Source organism: Pollachius pollachius, assembly GCF_949987615.1.
Source record: "Pollachius pollachius genome assembly, chromosome: 19".
NCBI lineage: Eukaryota > Metazoa > Chordata > Actinopteri > Gadiformes > Gadidae > Pollachius > Pollachius pollachius.
This window is the reverse complement of record NC_136952.1, coordinates 12,591,631-12,614,726: the sequence shown is the minus strand read 5'-3', so window position 1 is coordinate 12,614,726 and position 23,096 is coordinate 12,591,631. Positions and strand designations below refer to the sequence as shown.

Below are 23,096 nucleotides of genomic sequence, written 5' to 3'. Positions count from 1 at the left end.
CCACCTCCCCCCTCCTCCCCCTCCCCCCTCCTCCCTCCACCTCCCCCCTCCTCCCTCTCCCCCCTCCTCCCTCCCTCCCCCTCCCTCTCCCTATTGCTCATTCATGCTTTCACACTGGCACCCTTGCTCTCACTCTTCATCTCTCCATCCCTCCATGCATCCCCCCTCAAGCCCTCCCATCCCCCCACCCCCCGCTCCATCCTACCCAACCGTCCTCCACCCCAATAGCCTCTTTTTATATCTCGCTCCGGCTCACACAATCCGCCACCACCCCCCACCCCCACCACTACAACCACCCACCCACCACCAGACCTCCGTAACCAGCTTCAGTCTCTCCCCTCCTAACAGGTTGTTCCTCTGCCCCTTTATGTGGTTATTTTGTGTGCCACATTCACTCTGCTGGCATGCCGCGCCAATTCCTTCTTTTCGTTGTTGTTGTTGCTGCCACCAAACTGCTTTGAACAAAAGTGAGGAGGCACCAGACCTCGCTCTCTCTCTCTCTCTCTCTCTCTCTCTCTCTCTCTCTCTCTCTCTCTCTCTCTCTCTCTCTCTCTCCCGCTCTGTCTTCATCAAAGCCCAGGCAAGGGGAGGAGGGGGAGGCAGGGGGGAGGCAGAGTGTCAGAATGGTGGGATGAACCCAGGGGGAGGAGAGAATGAAAGAGATGTATAATTCAAAAAAGGGTGGGAGAGAAGGCAATAAAAGAGGAGAAAAGGAGAATGAGATGGAACGATGGGAAGGAAGTGTGTCCCAGGAAACGGAGGGATGATTGTGGAACTATGGTTGCTGATCTTTTTTTTAAGGTCGCTGCTAGTTGTTTGTTGTGTTTTTTTACATTTTGTATTCAATTCTAACTTTGCTTCATTTTGCATCTTGCAGGGCAGGGCTTAATCTCTTATCCGGGAAGCCGAGGAAGAACATGAATCACAGCTTCACCAGTCTCGGCTCAACACAGGTTAGTGTGTACCCCCCCATATGCTTTCTGATTGGATGACTTACTTTGACTGACACCTAATTGTTTTGTAATTGTGATTTGACTTGGGTTGTGTGGACCACTTTATGTTTTAACATGTTGTAACTGTAGCTCTTTTCTTTTTCTTACTTATTCCTTATCTTCGCCTCCAATACACCATTTCTCTCTATTTCCCTCTCTCTCTCTCTCTCTCTCTCTCTCTCTCTCTCTCTCTCTCTCTGTCTCTCTCTCTCTCTCTCTCTCTCTCTCTCTCTCTCTCTCTCTCTCTCTCTCTCTCTCTGTCTCTCTGTCTCTTTGTCTCTCTCTCTCTCCCTGTCTCCCTCCTTTCACCCACCCATCAGATGAAAGTTCACTGCAAGCGGTCGAGAGGTCGTCCTAGCACCCTAAGCTCCAGGCTGGCCAGACGGGTGACCCAGCTGAAGCAGAAGGCCGCTGCCCAGCGGGGTGCCTCGTCAGCAGGCCCGCATCGCTGCCGAGGGGCCCCAGGCACCGGAGCCGACTCTGACGGTCACTGCAGACAGGGAGACGCAGGTTGGAGGACACACACACACAGACACACACACACACACACACACACACACACACACACACACACACACACACACACACACACACACACACACACACATACACAGACAAACACACACACACACACACACAAACAGAGACAGAAACACACACACACACACACACAAACACTCACACACACACACACACATGCACACACGTACAAACACTCTCTCACGCACAGTCAGACAATCACACATACACAAACACACACACACAAACACAGACAGACACACACAGGCATACACACTCACAAGCAATCTCACACACACACACAAACAAACACACACACACACAGACACACACACAGTTGATCTAACCATTGACCGTCTCACACGTGCAGGAGATGCATCAGGTGCACAGCAGGACTGGGCTCATCAAACAGAGAGGAAGAGGCGGGGCAGGAAGCCAAATATTCTCCTGGGCGTGGCCTGTAAGAAACAGGAAGTGAGGGAGGAGAAGAGTGACAGCTACAGCTCCGAAAACGGTGAGCAATGGTAGCCACGGTGACGCCGCGCGTAAACAGTTGGGAAGAGATATTGTGCCAAATGAGTTGCAAATATCCCTCACATGCGCGTCTGGTGGGTAGGACGTCTCCTCCTGTCTCACCTTCCAGATCTGCGATCACACCGTTGAATCCGTTAACGACACGGCCCAGGCACGAGAACACCCCCCCCCCACACACACACACACACACACACACACACACACACACACACACACACACACACACACACACACACACACACACACACACACACACACACACACACACACACACACAAACACACACGTCCGCCTCTCCCTGCCTAGTACTCTCTAACCCCTGTCTGTAACATGAGTCTGCATTCTGGCTCCTCTTTAGAATGTCACACCACAGACATCACACACTCACACACATACGTGTGCACACACACATACACACGCAAACACATATATAGGCGCCCACACATGTACTCACACATAAAAGCATACAGAACACATAAGCACGCCCACACAAAAAACACACGCACAGACACACAAATACACACACACGCGTGTACTCACACATAAAGCACACAGAACACATAAGCACACGCACACATATACGCACACACATGTTTGCTCACACGTATAAGCAGACAGACACATAAGCACACACACAAACACACATTTACATACACATATAGGCATGCAAACACTAGGCACATGAACACACACACACACGGACACACACACCCACACACAAACGCACCAGCAGGCACACAACAACAAACCCTTGAGCCAACACACACACATGAGCACATGCACGTCCCTGTCGGTCTCGGCCAAAAAAGCAGTGCCACTTAAAAAGTCAGGGAGTTCTATTAACGCCGACGCAGTCAGCCAGCTCCACAGCCAGTACTCTGATGGCAGTGTGTGTGCGTGCATGTCCGCACGCGTGCGTGTTTGTGTGTGTAAGAGAGAGAGAGAGAGAGAGAGAGAGAGCGAGAGTGTTGACGAGAACGCCATGTAAGTGACAAGTGTGTCAGAGACGTGTCAACACCCACCATGACCCCCACCACCGCCACCAAACCCCACCAAACCACCCCACCCACCCGCCAGCCAGACACACACAGCTGCCAATACTGATCCGCGTCGCCGCGTGTGTGTGTCTTTGTTTGTGCGTGAGTGTGTGTGTGTGTGTGTGGCCTCTGCGTGTGTGGTATATGTGTGTGTGCGTGTGAATATGCACAATTGACAACCAGTCCCTTTGGCTACATTAAGGGGCACAGAGGGCATATATTACCATTAAAGAAGGCTTTCTTCTTAGGCATGTCCCTCTAAGTTACCAACATCCACGCATCAGCCTCCATTGAACCATTCAACCTCTTTTTGGGCGCTACTCAGCGATGCGTTGAGAGCTTGCCATCAATACGTCTCATCAAGCTAAACTCAGGCATTTGTTGAAAGTGCTGCCGTTTTGATTGTCCCTACCGACTGACAGATTGAATAAATGATTGATTCAATTGATTCATTGATTCGTTTACTAATTGTATTCATATTGGGACCCCGACAGAGGAGGATGACGATGGCAGCTACAACAGTGAAGAGGAGACCTCCAACATCAAGGTGACCTCGTTTTCTAAGGAGGCCCCCAGGAGACCGTTTGCGATTGGATCATCTTCATCGTCCTCCTCCAGACTTCAAGCCAATCAGAAAGCCAGGAGAAAGAGATCTGAACCAGCAGGTTAGAATCATCACACCACCAAGCGTCTCACATTACACTCTGGAGAGACGTTGAATGATCGTGAATAAATAATCCAAAATGTGTGACTTCATATCAGCTCTGGGATTATGTCTTATTTGTAACTTCCTGTCACACTTCCTGTTCCTCCAGGTGTTGTGAGCCTGCCAAGTACAGTCACCGGGAGAGCTCCAGGCAGACCAAGTCTTGTGAGCAAAGAGATGGAGCACCCGGATCACCAGGGCTTCAAGAGGCAGTGTCTCCCCAGCTGGGGGGCTTCGTCCCTGGACAACAGCTTCAGCGATGGCCGGGGTAACCTGGTCGCTGTGGCTGATTTGCACAGGTTCAATAAGGAAGCCAAGAGTTCAGAAGCACACGGCATTCTGGGAAAGGTAAGAGGGCGTATTTTATTTGTAGTCATAAAACTTTATTTAAAAGAAATAAAATAACAAGACGGAGCACACTAAATATTTTAAAAGAAGTTTGACTTCCTGCTGAAGGAACCATGACCAAAATTCAGGCACCCTTGAGCAAGATGCCTCAACCCCATAAATTACGAAAAAATGTGGCGTAGGTCGCATTGGATGAAACCACTTGAAGAGGGGGGAAAACACCCTGCTTTTATGGCTTCCAGCTAACAGCTGTTTATGGGTGGTGTGCTCGTTTCAGAGGAGAGACCAGTGGATGAGAAGCCAGAGGGAAGAGATCTTCCGGGGCTGTCGCAACAGAAGCAAGCAGGTGGGTGATTTGGAAGGGAGAGCCCGGTGTACTGCGGTGACATGTTGCGTGCCGTCTCCTCTCCCCCTCCCGTCATCATGTGTGTCCCCGTGATAGAAGCCACTCAAACAGTGCGGCGTGTTTGTTTTAGGAACACTCGAGCGACGCACTGGGTATCATGTCTCTGTACGTCGGAGAGCGAAGCATGCTGACCTTTGGATCAAAGCCGACGCCGAACAGGCTCGGGTCGTCATCGCGGCCGTCTCTCGTCAACACACGCACGCCCGCGTGTGCTTTGTACTTCAGCCGACGCAGGAAAAAAAGAAGGGAGTTTTCCCAAGCCGTCCCTCGTTTCATCCACTACTTCCTTATTAGCTCACAAAGAAAACGTTTAAAATAAACACCCCAAATGAAGCCAGAAGAATAACCACCCGCGCTGCCAAACCATGCAAAACCTGCCGGGTAGATCAGCGATTATCCGGGCCGTACTGGGACTTCAAAGCCCTCCTCGTTGGACCGGTCTAACAGCCATAGATAGTCCCTGTGGTCGTACAATTTCTGTACAATTTTATTTCAACATTAATGAATTAATTTATCAATTCAACCCAATTCAAATGGCTCACGGAATGGGCCAGGCCGGCCCTGTAATTCTCCTGAACTCACAGATGGCCAGTGCGCCACTGGTTATAATCGTTCCATATTTGATGTAGTCAAATGACATTTCATTGTCAGATGCTAATATTCAAAGGATTTGAATGTGAGCTCTGTCGTGTGTGTGTGTGTGTGTGTGTGTGCGCGTGTGTGTGCGTGTGTGCGTGCGTGTGTGTGCGTGTGTGTGTTCGCACTGTGTTATTTATGTGGGCAGTTGTTGCCAAAGCAGTGCTGTGGATGTTTGTTAGGATTGCCTCGAGGTTCCTGGTATTGGATTCATCACAAAGGAATGTCCAAAAAACACATAGCTATGAACCAAGCAGGAGAACAAAGACAACGACCATATTCACAAACACACCCAATGCAAGCCTGCAGCCCCCCCATCCCCTCTCTCTCTCTCCCTCTGCCCCTCTGTCTCTCTCTCTCTCTTGTTCTGTCTCACAAAGACACACATAAAGTGAGTGAAAGTTTGCTGTAGAATTTGAAGGTACATAGAAATGGATGTGCAACACTTCTATAGTTAGATTTATTTAGACAAACACACACACACGTAGACACACACACACACACACACACACAAACGCAAGGACAGAATACACTCAAACGAATGTCAAGCACAACTACAAACACGACTCTTGAGTACATATTCAGTGGAAAAGAGGCAGCCTTTATGAAGCTTTCAAACTATTTAACTATCTAGATCCACCCACGCAAGTCATCTGCATTTTCACACTCACGTGCGTACATTGAACGAACTCTAGTTATACAGCTGCAATGAATTTCAAAGTGTACACCTGAACACACACCAACCCCGCCACACTAAGACACACCCGTTACAACAAATAAAGTGAAAGATCCTCCATGCCCTGAGGTGATGAGCCTTCTGTCAGTCAAATATATGATCCCTTAATGTGGAAAACTACGTTGGAAAACACCGACAGACAAACACACGGACAGAAACGCATCAAATGTGGGTTTTTATGAGTACATGGCCATCGCCATGCAGGAACCTGTTTAGTGAGCTGTCTTCTAATCCCCATCACACTTATCATTAGATAAACTGGCGAAAACCAGTCTGCAGAGGTTGTTTGTGCCTGTCCATTTTTAGGCCTCTGTGTGTGTGTGTGCGCTCTTCACTTGATATGTAAACGTCCTGGAACATCTTTATCCCGCTTCTATGGTGAAAAAAAAAGGAACAACGAAGGATACATTAAAATCCATTCCACTAAACCTCTAATTTAGTCTATTTAGCAGACGGCTTTTATCCAAAGCCACTTACGAGCGAGGCACAATGAAAGCACACATCCATGAAACAATTTCTGTTCCTCAGAACTTCCCAATAACATGGGGCCTGTCAGGATATGGTTGTGTTGTCCACAGCCAGTTACAGTAAAGCTGGGAGTTGGAGTAACTATGTGTGTTCCTGGTAGTCGTGTTAGTCCACTTCTGAGGATCTGGAGAAGGGGAGGAGGGTGGTGGCGGGGGCAGGGTTTTGGGGTGGAGGAGGGTGGGGTTGGGGGAATTCTCAGATTTGATCACCTGAAGTTCCTGCCTCACGTCACACTCGAATGGAGGCGTTGGAGATGATGAAAGCCACATCCGGCATCCTGTCTGTATGACATCACATCCTGTTTTCCCCTTGCGCCCTCAGGCCACGGGGCATGCGGTGAGCCGCCTCCTGGAGAGCTTCGCCGCGGACGACGGCTTCCACCTCGACGAGGAGAGCAGCTTCTCTGAGGAGGAGGAAGAGGAGGAGGAGGAGGAGGAAGAGGGGGAGGAGGATCAGGACCTCCTTCCTCCCAACATGCCCTCTAGAATACCTGGTGAGCACCATGTGACCAGACAAGAAGCGCACACACACACACACACACACACACACACACACACACATGAAAGCACATGCACACACAAACACACAAACACACACACACACACACAAACACACAAAAGAAAGCAAACACATACACGTCACACACACGCACTCACTCGTACACACAGACGCAAGCACACACAAACACACACACACTCAGTCACTCAAACACACGCACACACACAAACACAAATTCACCCACATACACACACACAGAAACAAACGCACACACATACACACAGACACACACACACACACACACACACATTCAGACAAACACGCAGGCACGCACATACTCATAGTTAGTACATCATGTAAGTGATAGATTTATGGATGTGCCAACACAAGTTCACACCGATATGCAAATGTGCACATGCAGTGGCAAAAGGACAAACACACAGGCCACTCGAATGCGTAACAAACAGAACAACATCATTTAGCATTGGGTGACAGGAAAAAGACAAAAACAAACCTGAGCACAGGCACACAAAACATTTAAACAAAAACCCACACACGCAGATACAAATACGTGGCTAACTGTATGTGTTTTGTGTGTGTGTTTGTGTTGAAGGCACGCACAATGCATATCAAAATACATATGCACACACATCAAAACACATGCACACTCGTTCCCACGTTCTCGTGTGACCTCCCTGTGTTATCGCTTCATCTTCTCTCTCTCTCTCTCTCCCTCTCTCCCTCCCCAGCGCTGCCTAACTGTGTGCTGAGTAAAGAGATGCTGGTGGACGGACTGAAGATCCTGATCTCCAAGGAGGACGAGCTTCTGTACGCCGCCTGTGTCCACACGCTGGACCTGCCCGACATGTAAGGCCCTGCTTAACCCCCACCCAGCCCTGCCCTTAGGTTGGCTTAGTGTAGCCTATCCCAGCCAAGACTAGCCTTGTTTCACATAGCGTAGTTTATGTGAGTGTAGCCTAGCCTAGCCTAGCATAGCATAGCACAGAATCGCAAGTGTAAGATACCCTAGCATAGCATAGCCTATCCTAGCATAGCATGGTTTATAGTTGCTTAGTGTAGCATAGCCTATCCTAGCATAGCATATCTTATGTTAGCTTAGTGTAGTATTGTCCAGCATAGCATAGCGAAGCATAGTGTGGTTTATTGTAGAGTAGGATCCTTAGATCAAGAGGGACATACTGTTGTGACTCGGCTGTAGTTTATTTTGGTTTAGTTTAGATTGGTTTAACTTTGTTAAGTATAATATGTAGCAGTGCAGTGTAGTTGAGGTTACCATAACAGACACATTGCTTGACAACAAAAGAAGATGTGAAATACCAAAATACAAAGGGGCATTTCCATGATTCCTGAGATGAACTACTGGGAGTCTAAACGGCCATTGACCGTTATTCATCGAAGCTCTGAAGTCTGGGACAAAACAAAGTGTATTATCCTCACACTCTTTCCCTCCTGCTCCCTCTCTCTCTCTCTCTCTCTCTCTCTCTCTCCCTCTCCCTCTCCCTCCTTCTCTCCCTCTCTCTCTCTCTCTCTCCCCTCCTCTCTCTCCCTCTCTCCCTCTCCCTCTCTCTCTCTCTCTCTCTCTCTCTCTCTCTCTCTCTCTCTCTCTCTCTCTCTCTCTCTCTCTCTCTCTCGCTCCCCCTCTCGCTCCCTCTCTCCCTCTGCTGTAGATTCAGTGTGGTGATAGAAGGAGAACGGGGCAACAGGCCCAGGATCTACTCTCTGGAGCAGCTGCTGCAGGAAGCTGTGAGTATCTGCCCTCCATCACGCTTTTTTTTTCTCCCCCCTGAAACCCAACATTTTCACACCTGTTTCAAATTAAAAAAAAATACGCTGTTCTCCAGTATCTGAGCCGCAGCTCGGGAACAAACCGCAGGGAACATTAAGTGTAACCACCGGGCTTTGTCCGGATTGGTGTGGAACGTGTGTGTGTGTGTGGGGGGGAGGGGGGGGGGGGGGGGGGGGGGGTGATATCAGCCAGCTGTGTGTGTGCTGCGTCAGCTCTGTGTTTGACTTCATCTGCCGTCTCCAGGTGCTGGACGTGCGGCCTCAGAGCGAGTCCATCCTGACGGCCGGGACCAGGGTGTGTGCGTACTGGAGCGAGCGCTCCCGCTGCCTCTACCCTGGATACGTTCAGCGAGGTGAGGGCACACACACACACGCACACACGCGCACACACACACACACACACACACACACACACACACACACACACACACACACACACACATGCAAACACACTGGTGGTTACTCTCAACCAAACACAAGTCTCCCAACTCAACAAGAACTCCTTTTGTGAATGTGTTTTAGTGTGTGTCAATGTGTGTGTGTGTGTGTGTATGTGTTTGTTTGTGTGTGTGTGTGTGTGTGTGTGTATGGTTTTGTGTGTGTGTAGAAACTCTTGCCCACCTAAAATAAAACTTTGCCAAATTGACATCATGTATTTCCCCTTTATCCTTATTCTTTTAAACTCTTAACATATGTGTTCGTTTTCGAGTTTGTCATCACAAATTAAGTATTTTTATTTAATTCAATTCAATTCAATTCAATTCAATTTAACTGAATGGTATTGAACGGAGTTACATGTTATTGATTGGCACTGTGTGTCCTGTGCAGGGGGTCCGGGCGAGGAGGAGAAGGGGGGCAGTGTCATGGTGGAGTTTGACGACGGCGACCGGGGACGGATCTCCCTCCCCAACGTCAGAGTGCTCCCCCCAGGGTACCAGGTCCACTGTGAGTAGCAGGCCACTGGGTCTCTCTCCCTCTCGCGAGAGGGAGAGAGGGAGAGAGAGGGAGAGGGAGAAAGAGAGAGAGAGAGAGAGAGAGATGGGAGAGAGAGAGAAGAGAGAGAGAAAGAAGGGAGAGAGAGAGAGAGAGAGAGAAGAGAGAGAGAGGATCAAACTGAAGAAAGACAGATATTAACAAACAAACAAAAAAACAGCCAGATAAACACACACACACACACACACAGAAAGAAACTAAAAGCAAACAAACAAACAAATACATGTTGTTTATATGGTACACAGGCCTAGATAAGTTGTGCACTGGTAATGTCGTCAACTCTGCTCATGTCTTTAACGATCGCTCCCCCCAGGTGCGGAGCCATCGCCGGCTCTTCTCACCTCATCCGGTCGCCGCGGGAGACGGAGTTCCGCCAAGGACAACAGGGAAACACAGCTGGAAAAATCAACCAATGGGGAGGCAGCAGGGAGGCCCCAAGAGAAGAGGCCAGGTGAGGCATCAAAATATCACCACCCGAGTGAAATCTAGTCAAACATCTAGGCGCTTGTTAAAATACTTCTGCTCCAATTCGAACGAACACAAGGCAAAGGGAAAACCCGCCTCCCGTTTGGCAGTGTTATAGTATACTACTGCAGAGTCTGATGGTATGTTGTGGCCAGACAGTGACCTGTGTACGTGCTAGGTGTGGCCAGGCTCTCGTTTCACTTGAGGAGGCAGCCTGAGGAGATTTAGCTCACCACAGGAACATCACTCAGACATCGTAGCCTTAAACCCACCTCTCAAAAGACCCACATATAGAGGCAGTACTGGTCCAACCAGTTGATGTAGACACACACGCACACCAAAACACACACACACAAACATACACACACACAAACACGCACACACACACACACACACACACACACACACACACACACACACACTCGTACATACAACATATACACACCCAAACACACATACTCAAACAAATACACACAAAAACACACACAAACACAAACAAACGCACGCACGCAGGCACACACACACACAAACACTTTAAGCTTGCATGCACACACAAGAGACAACACTTGAGACAACACTTATATATATATATACAGTATATTTTATATTTACTTTATATATATTTTATACTTTATATATGCTTTATATGTCTCCTATAAATTATTATTAACTCTTATTAACAAATCTGTTTTTAAAACGCCTTTGGCCACAAAATCAGACATACAGTAAGTATTCACATAGTGTATACCCTTTGCCCTTTACGTGAACTCATTAATCACATCATGGCACTGCGCAACTGGTATGCTGTGCCTCATTAACTAGCCATCTCGTAACTCATCGCGTGTCGCCCTGCAGAACATCAGTCTGGAGGTACATACAGGTTGACCAAGTTTGTCTCACAGTGAAACGGATACGTTGAAACTCGGCCGGCCAAGCGGGAAATTAGGGCTGATAGAGATATACGGTTTCTCAGGCGTATTCAGTTTCATAATTAATCTAGCTCCTGTTTTCAGAGGGGTGTCAAGAAGTCCGTACTGACTGAGATTCCTTTCCCCGTCTCCCTTTCCCCCCCTCCTCAGTCGGGAGGCCCAAGAAAATCCCCAAGAACCCCACCGGCGTGCCGGCGGTGCAGGGGGCCGCGACCAAGGCGGCCGCCAGCCCCCTGAGCTGGTCGGCCCCCAGGAAGAGACCTCCGGTGGACTTCTTCCTCTTCAACGGGACGTCCCGGAAGACCCAGCGCAGGATCCGCGAGCGGGACCTGGGGATCTTCCAGCGGCCCTCCCCCCACCCTGCCGCCGCGCCCCTCAAAGGCATCTTCGGATCCCCGTTCGAGGTGGACTCCTTCAGCAGCATCGCCAACGGTTACGCAACCTTCGCGGGTGCCGGTGGGAATTCCGGTGGGGCGCGGCCAGTCGGCGCGGCAACCGGGACCCCTCTGGGCGGTCTTCTGGAGTCCGCCCCGCCTGTGTCCTCCTCCTCCTCCTCCGCCGGCGGGGTGGCGACGCCGTCCGCCGCCGCCGTCAGGAAGCCCGCCAACGAGCGCCACAAGAGGCAGTTCCTGGTGAAGCTGGACCACGAGGGGGTGACGTCCCCCAAGACCAAGAACAGCAAGGCCCTGCTCCGGCTGGGCGGGGGCGGAGGGCGGGTCGGGAAGGCCGTGGCCGCCGCGGGAACGCCGATGCGGTACGCCCACCCGACGCTGCTGGTGAAGGACGGGAAGAAAGGGAGGGGGCCGAGGGAGGTGGGCGTGGTCAAGTCGCACCCCCTGCCCAAAAGCGCCCAGCACGTGAGCAAGGGGCTTCTGTCCAGCAGCCAAGGAGGGGACTACAGTCTGGACTACGCCAGCGACGGCCCCAGCTCGTACTCCGAGCTCGACGAAGACGACGACGAAGAGGGTCAAGACCGCGACAGGCGAAGGAGCGCCGAAACCGCCGCCGCCGCCACCGCCGCAGCCTCGCTGCCCGGCGGCCGCTTCCTCTCCCGCCTCTCCCTGTGCTCCTCCTCCTCCACCTCCTCCTCCTCCTCGTCGGGCTCCCTCTCCTCCTCCTCCTCCGTCTGCTCCTCGGACAACGACTCCTCGTACTCCTCCGACGAGGAGTCCTCCTCGGTGCTGCTCCGCCGCGCGCTCCTCCAGCAGGACAAGCACAAGCGCCGGCAGCACCTGACCTCCAGCCCGCTGAGCCCGGACGCCGCCGCCGCCGCCACCTCCGGCCCCCCGCCGCCGCCGCCGCCGCCGCCGTCGCACGCCTACGCGGCCAAGGCCTCCCTGGCCGTGTCCGGGTCGGGGCAGGGCAGGGCGGAGAGGACGGAGGACAGGCAGGAGTACGTTTCCGGTCGCGGTGTCGCGGCTAACAACGGCGCGGCCAAATCCCAGGTCAAAAAGAAGGAGGGCGCCCTGGCCTCCCATCCGCCAGGCCTGAGCAATCCGGGGAACCAGCAGCCCAAGCCCGCGGCCAAGGAGCAGTCGTCAGCCAAGCGGCAGAGGATGTCCTCCCCTGACCCGCTGACCCGCACGGCTCCACACCTGCCGGGACGACAGCTGTGGAAATGGTCAGGTAACCCCACGCAGGTGAGAACCCGGGGAAACGCTGGAGGTGGAAGGAAGCGTAGTGTTGCAGTCGGGAACATGATGAACAGACATTTGGGTACTTTGTGACTCTCTCCGTAGCGTTTCTAAATGTATACACACTAAGGGTGTTGACAGTGAACTGTAAAGCTACGACATGTTTTGTACACATGCGGACAAGTCTTGTTTGTCGTCGGTGTTGGGTGTCGTACCCGTTTTATTTCAATCTTGCTGGCAGACCAAAACCAGCAAAACGTTGCATATGCTAATGTCCCTGGCAAGCGAGAAACTGAAAACGCTGTCTGTGCCAACAGAGGAGGGGTCTGAAGGGCAAGGCCAGGAAGCTCTTCTACAAGGCCATCGTGCGGGGCAAGGAGACGGTCCGCGTGGGGGACTGCGCCGTGTTCCTCTCCCCTGGCCGGCCCCAGCTGCCCTACGTGGGCCGGGTGGAGAGCCTGTGGGAGTCCTGGAGCTCCAGCATGGTGGTCCGGGTCAAGTGGTTCTACCACCCAGAGGAGACCCGCCTGGGCAAGAGGCACCGCGACGGCAAGGTAACCCCGGACACCGAGCTGGCTTTGGTCACCAAAACCGCCACCGATGGGAAATCTAAATCTGGTGTTTTTGTGCTTTTATTGCTTTTTTTATTGACGCAACCTGTCCATCTTCTCCATCATCTCCATCTTCTCCATCGTCTCCATCTTCCCCTACCCAGAATGCTTTGTACCAGTCTAGCCACGAGGACGAGAACGACGTGCAGACCATCTCCCACCGCTGCCAGGTGGTCGGCAGAGACGAATACGAGCACCTGATTCGCCGACGCAAGCCCGGGGGCATGACCAACGACCTGTTCTACCAGGCGGGAACCTACGAGCCAACCACAGGCCAGCTGGTCAGCGCAGAGGGAGTGGCTATTGTATCCTAGCAACCAACCTGCTTGGGGAGAAGGATCAGAGCGGTGATGTCCGTTCCGGCGTGGCACGGGCTCCGTCGCGTGCAGCACGTAGAGGACGCTCTTCCTGATGGACAGGTTGAGGGCGGGACCAACAGACAGCGGAGATGTCCTCTTCTCAAATCACCAATCTGAGATCGAGCTGTACCGCCCCCGTAGGTTGACGCCCACAAGCGCTGCTGATGGCAGGGGGAAGATCAGCAAGATAATGAGGGAGAAACCTGCATTGCAAGCAGGGATCTTTTGTATAGCTCTTATCAGTGGCGGGCCTTGGTGCACGGAACCTCAACCAAACCGGTTCGGGAGGTAAAAAAAACGAAAGACAATAATCTGTGTGCCGTTGGAAGCACGGATCTGAGCGGGATCTAAAACACAAGAGCACTTGGGGTGCTGAACGAGGTGGACGCCACCTCCACAAGCACTGGAATGTCTACGATGAAACACTGCAGAGCCTTTTTACAAACACGACCGATTCAAACCAATACTCTCCTCCGACAAACAGAGGAGTGTGTCATGAATGTGCAGAGAGAGAGAGAGCGAGAGAGAGAGAGAGAGAGAGGGGGGGGAGGGGTGGAGGAATGGAAAGAGAGGCGAGAGGGGGGCTAAAAGACTGTATTGAGTGAAGAGGCTCTCCGTAAACCGCACTGGGTTGCATGGCCTTTGCGGTCTCTCGCCGGTCGCTGTAGTGTGACAAACGGCATCAAAACTGAGAGATCCCATAACAGGACCTTAAACACTGTAGTTAAGTGTGTGTGCCTGCGCGTGTGTGTATGTACACACGTTTTTCTGTATGTGTGTGTGTGTGTGTGTGTTTGTGTGTATGTGTTTGTTTGCAGAGCGGCTGCAATGGCCTTGATGGCTATTTGACAAGCTCAGAGTAAATATCGGTTGAGGATGTGTGTGATGTGTGTGTGTGTGTGTGTGAGCGTGTGCGCATGTGTGTGTTTCCACGTGCGCTTGTGCCTGTTATGATTGTGTGTGGGCTCACTGGTCATGGGCCTGGACTCCATCACAGCCTTCATAGTCTTTTTAAACTCAAAGAGTAAGCCCCATGAATATACATCTGTCCAGCGCGAACTGGGTGTTGGACAGCCATAAGAGTCAAGCCATACAAGTCAATACCTCTCTCGTATCCTCCTTTTCAAGCGTCTAGGTAGATGCACAGCCGCTTGGTCGATTGGCTGGGCAGTATGTGTGTATGTGTGTGTTTCTGTGTGTGTGTGTGTGTGTGTGTATGTCGGCGTGCTTGCGGGACTGTGTGAGTGTGTGTTTTTTTTCGTGGCCACGGTCAGGCGAGGGCCTTACCTGTACAGCAACGTGTAAAATACATCATCGACTGTAAATAGTATACATATAATATTTGTTGTCTTTTAAATAGATGAATATGGAGGACCCTTCCTTGGGTTTTCGTTTCTTACTCGGACTTGGAGACGGGCGGCTGGTCGTTCTGGTGGGGTGGACGGCGGCGACAGCCCCCCCTTCCTTCCCTCTTTGTGCACTGAATAGTATCAGATCTAAGAATGTGTGTTGATTCAGGGTCAAAACTGTACAAAGAGTGTAAAAAATATCAGGCTTTTGAGGCCCTGCTCTAGGCAAGAGATTATCATTTAGTGGCGTTGGCGAGATTTTTGTAAAAAAAAAAAAATGGAAAAGAAAAGAAAAAAGAAGGCATTTTTGTAAGGCTCTTTTTTTTTTATGTGCATCCAAACATTATTCTGCGTCTTTGTTCGGTTGGGGTTATTATTCACTATGTCCTGTAAGGGTTTGGGTTCAAATGTCAGTTTTTTTTATTTTCATTCTTTTTTTATAAATACTGGAAAAGAAACTGAGTTTCTGATTGTGTCTGATCCTTAAAGAATCTAGTCTGTGTAAATCTATATTAGCCTATATACCTTAATAATCCTTTATAATAATGTAGATATTTATCAGGCCCAAAAAAATAGAAAAGAAAAAGCGAAACATACCAAAGCGCATCAGAGTTTACACTTGGCAGCATTTGGAAGAATGCAATATTATGAGACAAAAGATTTTTCAATCAATCCAACTCTGGGACCCCTGCAGTCACCGAGGTATTTGAAGAAGACTTCCTCTCACGGACGGATTGTGTTCGTTCCGCCGTTGCCATGACAGCCACGGAGAAGAAGAAGAAAAAAATAAACGAACACGAAAAAGACGAAACGCTGTAGCAACATTGTCTGCGCGTCGCCCGGCGCGGATATGCACTTGAGGGGGTTCCATGGCAACCAGAGTGGCGTCACATGACTGTGAAGGACAATCAGAGCCAATCAGAAGGGGTGGTGTATTTAAGAGACAGAACACAAACAAAAACGGACAGAAAGGATCAGTCGGCGGTGCGCTTCTCCTGTCACTTTTTCTTCTGCTTTGCCAAAAAAACGAGTCTGTTCGTCTTGTTCTTTTTTTTGTTTGCTTGTTTTCTTGATTTTTCCATTGTCTGACTGTTATTCAAGCCTGGTTCCACGTGTTTGTAGTGGATGTACAGAATGTACAGTGGGGGCACAACAGGAACGCAGATGATTTTACTTTTGTTTTCGTTTTTTTACAACAAATGTTGCTGTTACACTGCGAAGCAAAAGCTTTAAGAGGAATCTAATGTGAAGATATTACTTTGTAATGGGTCTTTAATCAATATTTGAGATGAAAAAAAAACTGTATTTTCTTTAAGAAACACTGGATTCCGTTCTTACCATCACCTTATTTTTACTTTTATTTTTTATTTTATTTTATTTTTGTGACATCATCACACAACAAATGTTTTTTTATGTTTAGACCCACTGGAACACGGCTGAAAAAGCCTCAACTAAAATATAAAAAAAAATGTATTTCACTTTATTTCTCTTGAAATACGCCTAAATATTTCCTTATGTAAAAAGAAAAAGAAAACAACAAACAATTTATTTATCTTAATTTTATTGCCTATTTGTGTTTCATTAAAAAAAAAAGTCAAAGAAAAAAATACCTATACGTCCTGTGCATTTGTCCTTTTTATTACTAAAGGGCGTTCGAGCTTGGGTTGAATGAGTTGGTGCGCTGAACAATACCTGTCATTAGTCTGGCAGAGTGCAGTGGAGAGGGAAACAGATGGAGGGAGAGGGTGGGGACATTGAGTAGAAAGTAAGAGCCAGAGAGAGAGGGGTACATAAATAGTGAGAGAAGGGATAGAGAGAGAGAGAGAGAGAGAGAGAGAGGGACAGAGAGAGAGGGACAGAGAGAGAGAGAGAAACTGTATCCACCTGTGTTCCATGAGAATAGGATAAGGCAGGATGGTTTCCCCTGGATGCAGGTAGGGCGGCTATTCAGAATAATCAAAACGGAACACGGCTATTAAGAAGACAAAGCACAGCGATCGACTTACCCTGCAGAGACACACTGATTTAAAATACAAACCATGTGTGTGTGTGGGGGTGATCCTGCATGGGTGTGTGTGTGAATGTCAGCGTATATACGTTTGTACATCTGTGTGTGGATATGGGTATGTGTGTGGGTGTGTGTGTGGGTTGTTTTGTGCGTCTCATGTATGCATGTTTGTGTGTGCAGTATATGTGTATGTTGGTGTAACTGGGTGTGCACGCGAATGATCACATGCTTGTTTATGTTATATAAACACACACACACACAAACACGTACCCAGACACACACACGCACACACACACAAACGCACGCACGCACGCACACACACACACACACACACACACACATACACACACACACAGTGTGAAATACTGACCCGTAGCATATAGCCTCTATGTGTGTCTCTGTGTGTACAATAAATACATGAACAACGGCAGCCCAACAACCAGAGCCCGCCTTATCCCTCGCAGGGTGTCACATTTCCGGGATAAAGAAACTCACAGAGGACTGGCTGGGCTTCATCTGAAACTTCCTGCACCAGATTCACACCTTTTTATCCATCTGTAACCGTAGCCGTGGCAACTTGGCTCCTTTTGTAATGAGTATCTACAGAGCATTGTGCTCGCGACTCTACCTCTGACCCGCCAGCGCCACCAGCTCTGTGTCTCCCTGCGACGCTCCCGGCTCAAAACCCCTTTTTATCTGGAGAACTGTTGGCCGTGATATTCCCTCTCCGGCCAAACTCTGCCAACGCCACTTTGTCTACCTTTTGTTCCCAGGCAGCCCATAAACTCCCCGCTCGCCAAGCAGAGCGGGAAGAGTTGACTCACCTTTCTTCCGAGCACATTTAACTAATCATTCCCTAATCCAGACTCAAATATCCTGAGGTCAAGCAACACAATGACACCCCCAAACACACACACACCCACACACACACGCATACATATGCACACATCTGTTCTACCAAAGGCAGGCATGCTCTTTGTCTGAAAGTGTGTATGTTTTGGATTGTGTGTGTGTGTGTGTGGGGGGGGGGATGTGTGTGTGTGTGTGTGTGTGTGTGTTTGATATTTCATGTGTTTGGCCTTTGTGCTGAACACTGTAAGAGGTGTACCTTGTTATTAGAGAAACAGATATGAAACAGGCTGTCTTCAATACTGACCACGCACACACTCACACACACACACACACACACACACACACACACACACACACACACACACAAACACACAGACTCTGCTTACCGTTGGTATTTTACATCCTCCTTGCCGGCCCCTCAATCAGCCAACGCCTTTTAAACATACAGACATTAAGTGCAGTCTTTGACTCTTATCTGCAGGTTTGCATTTGGCTTATCTGGTTGACATTGTTAAACTACTTTACCCAGAATGCTGCAGGAGATAGGGGCACAATGGGTGACTGCAGGTTGCCTGGGGGTTAATGAAAGTAGGCTTTCACATTGTAAGAGCAAACACACCTTGGGCCTGTTTGTGCGTTTGTGTGTATGTGTGTGTGTGTGCGTGTGTGTGTGTTTGTGTCTGTTTCACACACAGCAGGGTAAACTGGTTAGGAAGGGCGGGGGTCGGGGGATGAGATAGGGTAGGTAGTTCGAGGGAGGGGGGGCGGGGGGGAGCAAACACACCACACCTCAAACATGTCACCAACCCAGTGAGCACCGAGGCTATCCATCACAGATCGCTCAGCATATCACTGTGCGTTAGTGTGTGTGTGTGTGTGTGTGTGTGTGTGTGTGTCTGTGTCTGTGTCTGTGTCTGTGTCTGTGTGTGTGTTATGGCTAGGTGCAGATGTGCGTGCATGGAGCGTGTGTGTTCATGTGTGTGTGTGTGTGTGTGTGTGTGTGTGAGGTGAAAGGGCACCGGAGAATGAGAGGAGCAATACAGTGAAAGCTTTCCATTTAGATATAGCCAGAGCATGTCACCGCAGTGAATGAATGGGTGTCAGCTGCACTGGGCTGAGATGCTCCTGCTGTGTGTGTGTGTGTGTGTGTGTGTGTGTGTGTGTGTGTGTGTGTGTGTGTGTGTGTGTGTGTGGGTGTGTGGGTGGGTGGGTGTGTGTGTGCGTGTGTGTGTGAGAGGGCGAGAAATAGAGAGAGCCAGAGAGTGGGAGAGGGAAAGCGAGAGATGTGTGTGTGTGCGTGGGTGCATGCCCATGCATGTGTGTTTGTGCGTGCCTGTGTGTGTGTGTGTGTCTGTGTTTGTCTGTGTGTATAAAGAGAGCAAGAGAGAGACAGATTTGCTTGCAGATGCATGTGTGTGTGTGAGTGTACGTGTATTTGTGTGTGTCTGTGTATGTGTGCGTGTGTGTGTGTGTGTGTGTCTGTGTGTGTTTGTGTGTGTGTGTTTGAGAAGATAAGTAGTCTTCTTTTCTTTGGCTCATCCATCGTTCACATCACATCCCACTGCTATCTTTCTCACTGTATCTATCCGAGCGTGTGTGTGCATGTGTGTGTGTGTGTGTGTGTGTGCGTCCGTGAGTGTGTGTGTGCTTGCGTGTGTGCCAGCCTGCCTGCCTGCATTTGTGAGTGTGTGAGCGGCTCATCGGACAGGCGAGCTGTCCATACAGTGGGATTGACTCAGTGGTAGTTGTGCAACATATTCTGTGGCAACAGATGGTAGGCTTTCATAAATCATGGATTTCTGGCACTCGCTCGTCATGTCTTCATGTTCTCCTACATTACAAACCCCCAAATGTGCTGCTTCTCTCTTTTTTTTCCGCTGGATTTCTTCACCTCAGCCCTCGCCTTCTCTTTCTGGCTCATTTGAAGCCATGTTTGACATTTGGTACAGCAGTCACAGTGTTCAGGAGACACGGCACCTCCCTAACCCGGTCCTGAGAAGGATCTGCCATCGTGATCATTAAGACTGTTTTCATTTTGTAGTCATTAAGAGTAGGGGAAAAAAGCACCAGATTTTAAACAGATATTTAAAAAATATCTGTTTAAAGATGTTTTTACAATATCTTTTCAGATATATTTTAAATATAAAGACTTCACATTGTACTGAAATATACCACCCTACTACATTTGTTGTCTTTAAAGTTTGACAAAAGGTTAAAATACAGAAGGAAGCAAAAGTGCTCTACCATAAATGCAAATTGCCCCATTTAGATTCTGCGTCGTCCTATTAACATTTAAGTAGGAAGATGAGTGGCGAAACATTTATTATTATTTTACTTCACTTTCACATTTTAATGGTGTCCTTCTGGAATAGGAGAGAGAGAGTGAGAGAGAGAGAGAGCGAGAGAGAGAGGAAGCTGAGGGAATTAATCTAAATGTACAAGTAAAAATGTGCTCTTATTCGATTTTTCTTATTACTAATAAATGTCCAAAGCCAAGTTAAGCAAAAAGTAAAACAAGTAGAAAGCAACAAAGAATCCAAGTTATTAAACAGCACAAACAACAATGATGTATGAAGCATTTTAATGTGAACATTATGAACCAGGGATTAAAATTCACACTGTTTATGTTTCAAAAGTAACTATATGCAGCCCAAACAGCTGCTAGATTGCTACACTTTGTCTTCAACTGACATGATTAGGTCGCTCAAGGCAACGCATCCATCCCCTTCTTTCTTTGACGCGTGGAAAATACTCTCACTGTGGCCAGCTCCAACACAACCATCATAACTATCAGTAGCCAATGGACAGACCGGCAGACGGACAGGCTGTGCCAGAATTATTCATTGCGGCTTGTGTACACATACATTGACCACAATACAAACATTGACGTACCGATTGTTGGTGCGCTTACGCCTGCAAGTGCCTATGCTGATGGATGCTCATCCAGCACACGCACGCCACTTCAACAGCCAGCAGACATGGGAACATCACTGGGATCTGTCGGCATGGTAACCGTTTGTTTATGAACAATCATAAGAGGAGACAACCACACCATGAGCAGTTAAGTCGGGACGACGGAAATATGATTTGTTTCGCCCATACTGACAACGCACACGCACACACACATAGACACACGCACACACACACACACACACACACACACACACACACACACACACACACACACACACAGCCACTTGGTAGGAGAACATAGGGAATATTTAGTCGCTGGGTGAGCTGGTGGAGTGTGTGTGTGTGTGTGTGTGTGTGTGTGTGTGCGTGTGTGAGAGGGACAGAAGCAGGGTGAGACATGAGACAGGGCTGCCAGATCGTTGCCCTGGAGACAGCAGCTGAAGAGACATACAGTGTATTTATGACGACCGGGGACAGCAACCCACTGCTCACTCACAGCATGGGGCTGTGTTACCGTACACACATGCCCAGGCTCACGAAGTTCAGCGGCTTGGCTGGCAGCTGGAAGGTTGCGGGTACGACCCCCGTCTTTTCCTAGCTGAGGGTCGAGGTGTCCCTGAGCAGGACACCTAACCCGAGCTTGGTCCTGACAACCTGGCTGGTGCCTTGCATTGACACCGGTGTTAGTGTAAGAATGTGTTTATGAATGGGTGAATGTGAGGCAAGGATTAAACAACATTTTGAATGGCCGCAGGGCTGAGCAGTGCGATGTAAATGCATTCCAATTGCCCTATTTACACGCACACACACACACACACACACACACACACACACACACACACACACACACACACGCATACACACACACACACACACACAAAAAAAAAACACACACACACAACAACTAACATAACAAACATGTGTGTTTGTAACATTCCAAACTAATGATAACACATGGTTAGAATTGAGAAGTTGTATTAAATTACAGGGGATGTACTAGGGATGTATTGGCCTTGATTGACAGGTTGATCTTGATTGACACATCAGTCATGTGATGCTCAGCTCCGTCCAGGTATCAGCGTTCTGTGTGTTTCTCTGGTTTCATTGTGGCACTGCTCTAAGCCAACTTTTGGCAGTAAAACGTCCCTTCAGAAATATATCTGTGGTATCGGCACTAGATCAACACTTTCATTCATCTTTGATCCCTCGGGTGAGTATTAATAAGTCCTCTGTCGGTGAAAGATAAGACATACATGCTATACTGTCAAAGTTGGCATCTCCAGAATTTTCCATTAACCCTCCCTCTCATTTCTCAAAAATAAATGCTGTATGCCGATGCCATTTGCGTAACGACTTTTAAAGACAGAGTCGTGCTTCTGTTAATAACACAGTAAAAACCAGTGAAACTACATTGGAAAACCCGAATTCAAAATCAAGCCCCTGGCTGTGTTTCGTTACTCCGCATGTCATTCACACTTCTGATAGGAACAAACACGCCTCCTCAGACACACGATCACCATTATTACCGTTCCAGATGTGAAACATTGCAATTGCATCGACGGGGTTAAACCAGGACACGAGAAGGAAGTGTCGGCGGATTAATTTACTCCGGTTTCATCCGCCCGGCCTCTGGTATCGCTCAACATTATATCTCTCCGTCTGTGGAGTTACATCACCGCAGGCGGATCTCAGGGAGACTAGCGCACAATCTCAAAATGCCAAACCGTCTGCTCTTCTTGTTAAGTGGTTTATGGGATGTACTGTAAGAAATAAGCAACTGTTTACAGTCGAAGAGCCGCCGGTTTTTTCTGGCCCCCTGTCGACGCCAGGGGAGAAGGGAAATGGCAACGCAGCGGAGGACTTCTAAAAACATCCAGGAACACAAACCTGCTTGTGTATCGGTTCTGCTGCTGATTTCCCTCATTGACTCAGTGTAATGCGTGTGTGTATGTGTGCCTGTGTGTGTGTGTATGTATGTGTTTGAGTGTGTTTGTCTGTGTATGTTTGTGTTTGGGTGTGTGTGTGTGTGTGTGTGTCTGTGTATGTGTGTGTTTGGATGTGTGTGTGTTTGTCTATGTGTTTGTGTGTGTATTTGTGTTTTTGTATGTGTGTGTGTTTGTGTGTGTGTGTGTGTTTTGGATGTGTGGGTGTGTGTGGATGTGTGGGTGTGGGTGTTTTTTTGGGTGTGTGGATGTGTGGTTGTGTGCATGGAGATGGATGAAGGAGAAAGAAAGGGA

General features: G+C 49.1%; 1 protein-coding gene across 1 annotated transcript in view; it reads left to right on the top strand.

The window, feature by feature from the left end:
- Positions 1 to 15,065, top strand: part of bahcc1b (BAH domain and coiled-coil containing 1b) — a 63,109-nt gene extending 48,044 nt beyond the window's left edge. Inside the window, exons 15-30 of the mRNA XM_079756838.1 lie at positions 172 to 211; positions 878 to 953; positions 1,313 to 1,502; positions 1,882 to 2,025; positions 3,577 to 3,747; positions 3,898 to 4,136; positions 4,414 to 4,482; positions 6,764 to 6,935; positions 7,690 to 7,807; positions 8,629 to 8,704; positions 8,991 to 9,099; positions 9,575 to 9,691; positions 10,053 to 10,190; positions 11,284 to 12,773; positions 13,085 to 13,321; positions 13,483 to 15,065. Of these exons, the coding sequence (XP_079612964.1) occupies positions 172 to 211; positions 878 to 953; positions 1,313 to 1,502; positions 1,882 to 2,025; positions 3,577 to 3,747; positions 3,898 to 4,136; positions 4,414 to 4,482; positions 6,764 to 6,935; positions 7,690 to 7,807; positions 8,629 to 8,704; positions 8,991 to 9,099; positions 9,575 to 9,691; positions 10,053 to 10,190; positions 11,284 to 12,773; positions 13,085 to 13,321; positions 13,483 to 13,692 (3,596 nt within the window). The 3' untranslated portion in view covers positions 13,693 to 15,065. The remainder of the gene's footprint in view (positions 1 to 171; positions 212 to 877; positions 954 to 1,312; positions 1,503 to 1,881; positions 2,026 to 3,576; positions 3,748 to 3,897; positions 4,137 to 4,413; positions 4,483 to 6,763; positions 6,936 to 7,689; positions 7,808 to 8,628; positions 8,705 to 8,990; positions 9,100 to 9,574; positions 9,692 to 10,052; positions 10,191 to 11,283; positions 12,774 to 13,084; positions 13,322 to 13,482) is intronic.
- The last annotated feature ends 8,031 nt before the right edge of the window (positions 15,066 to 23,096 follow it).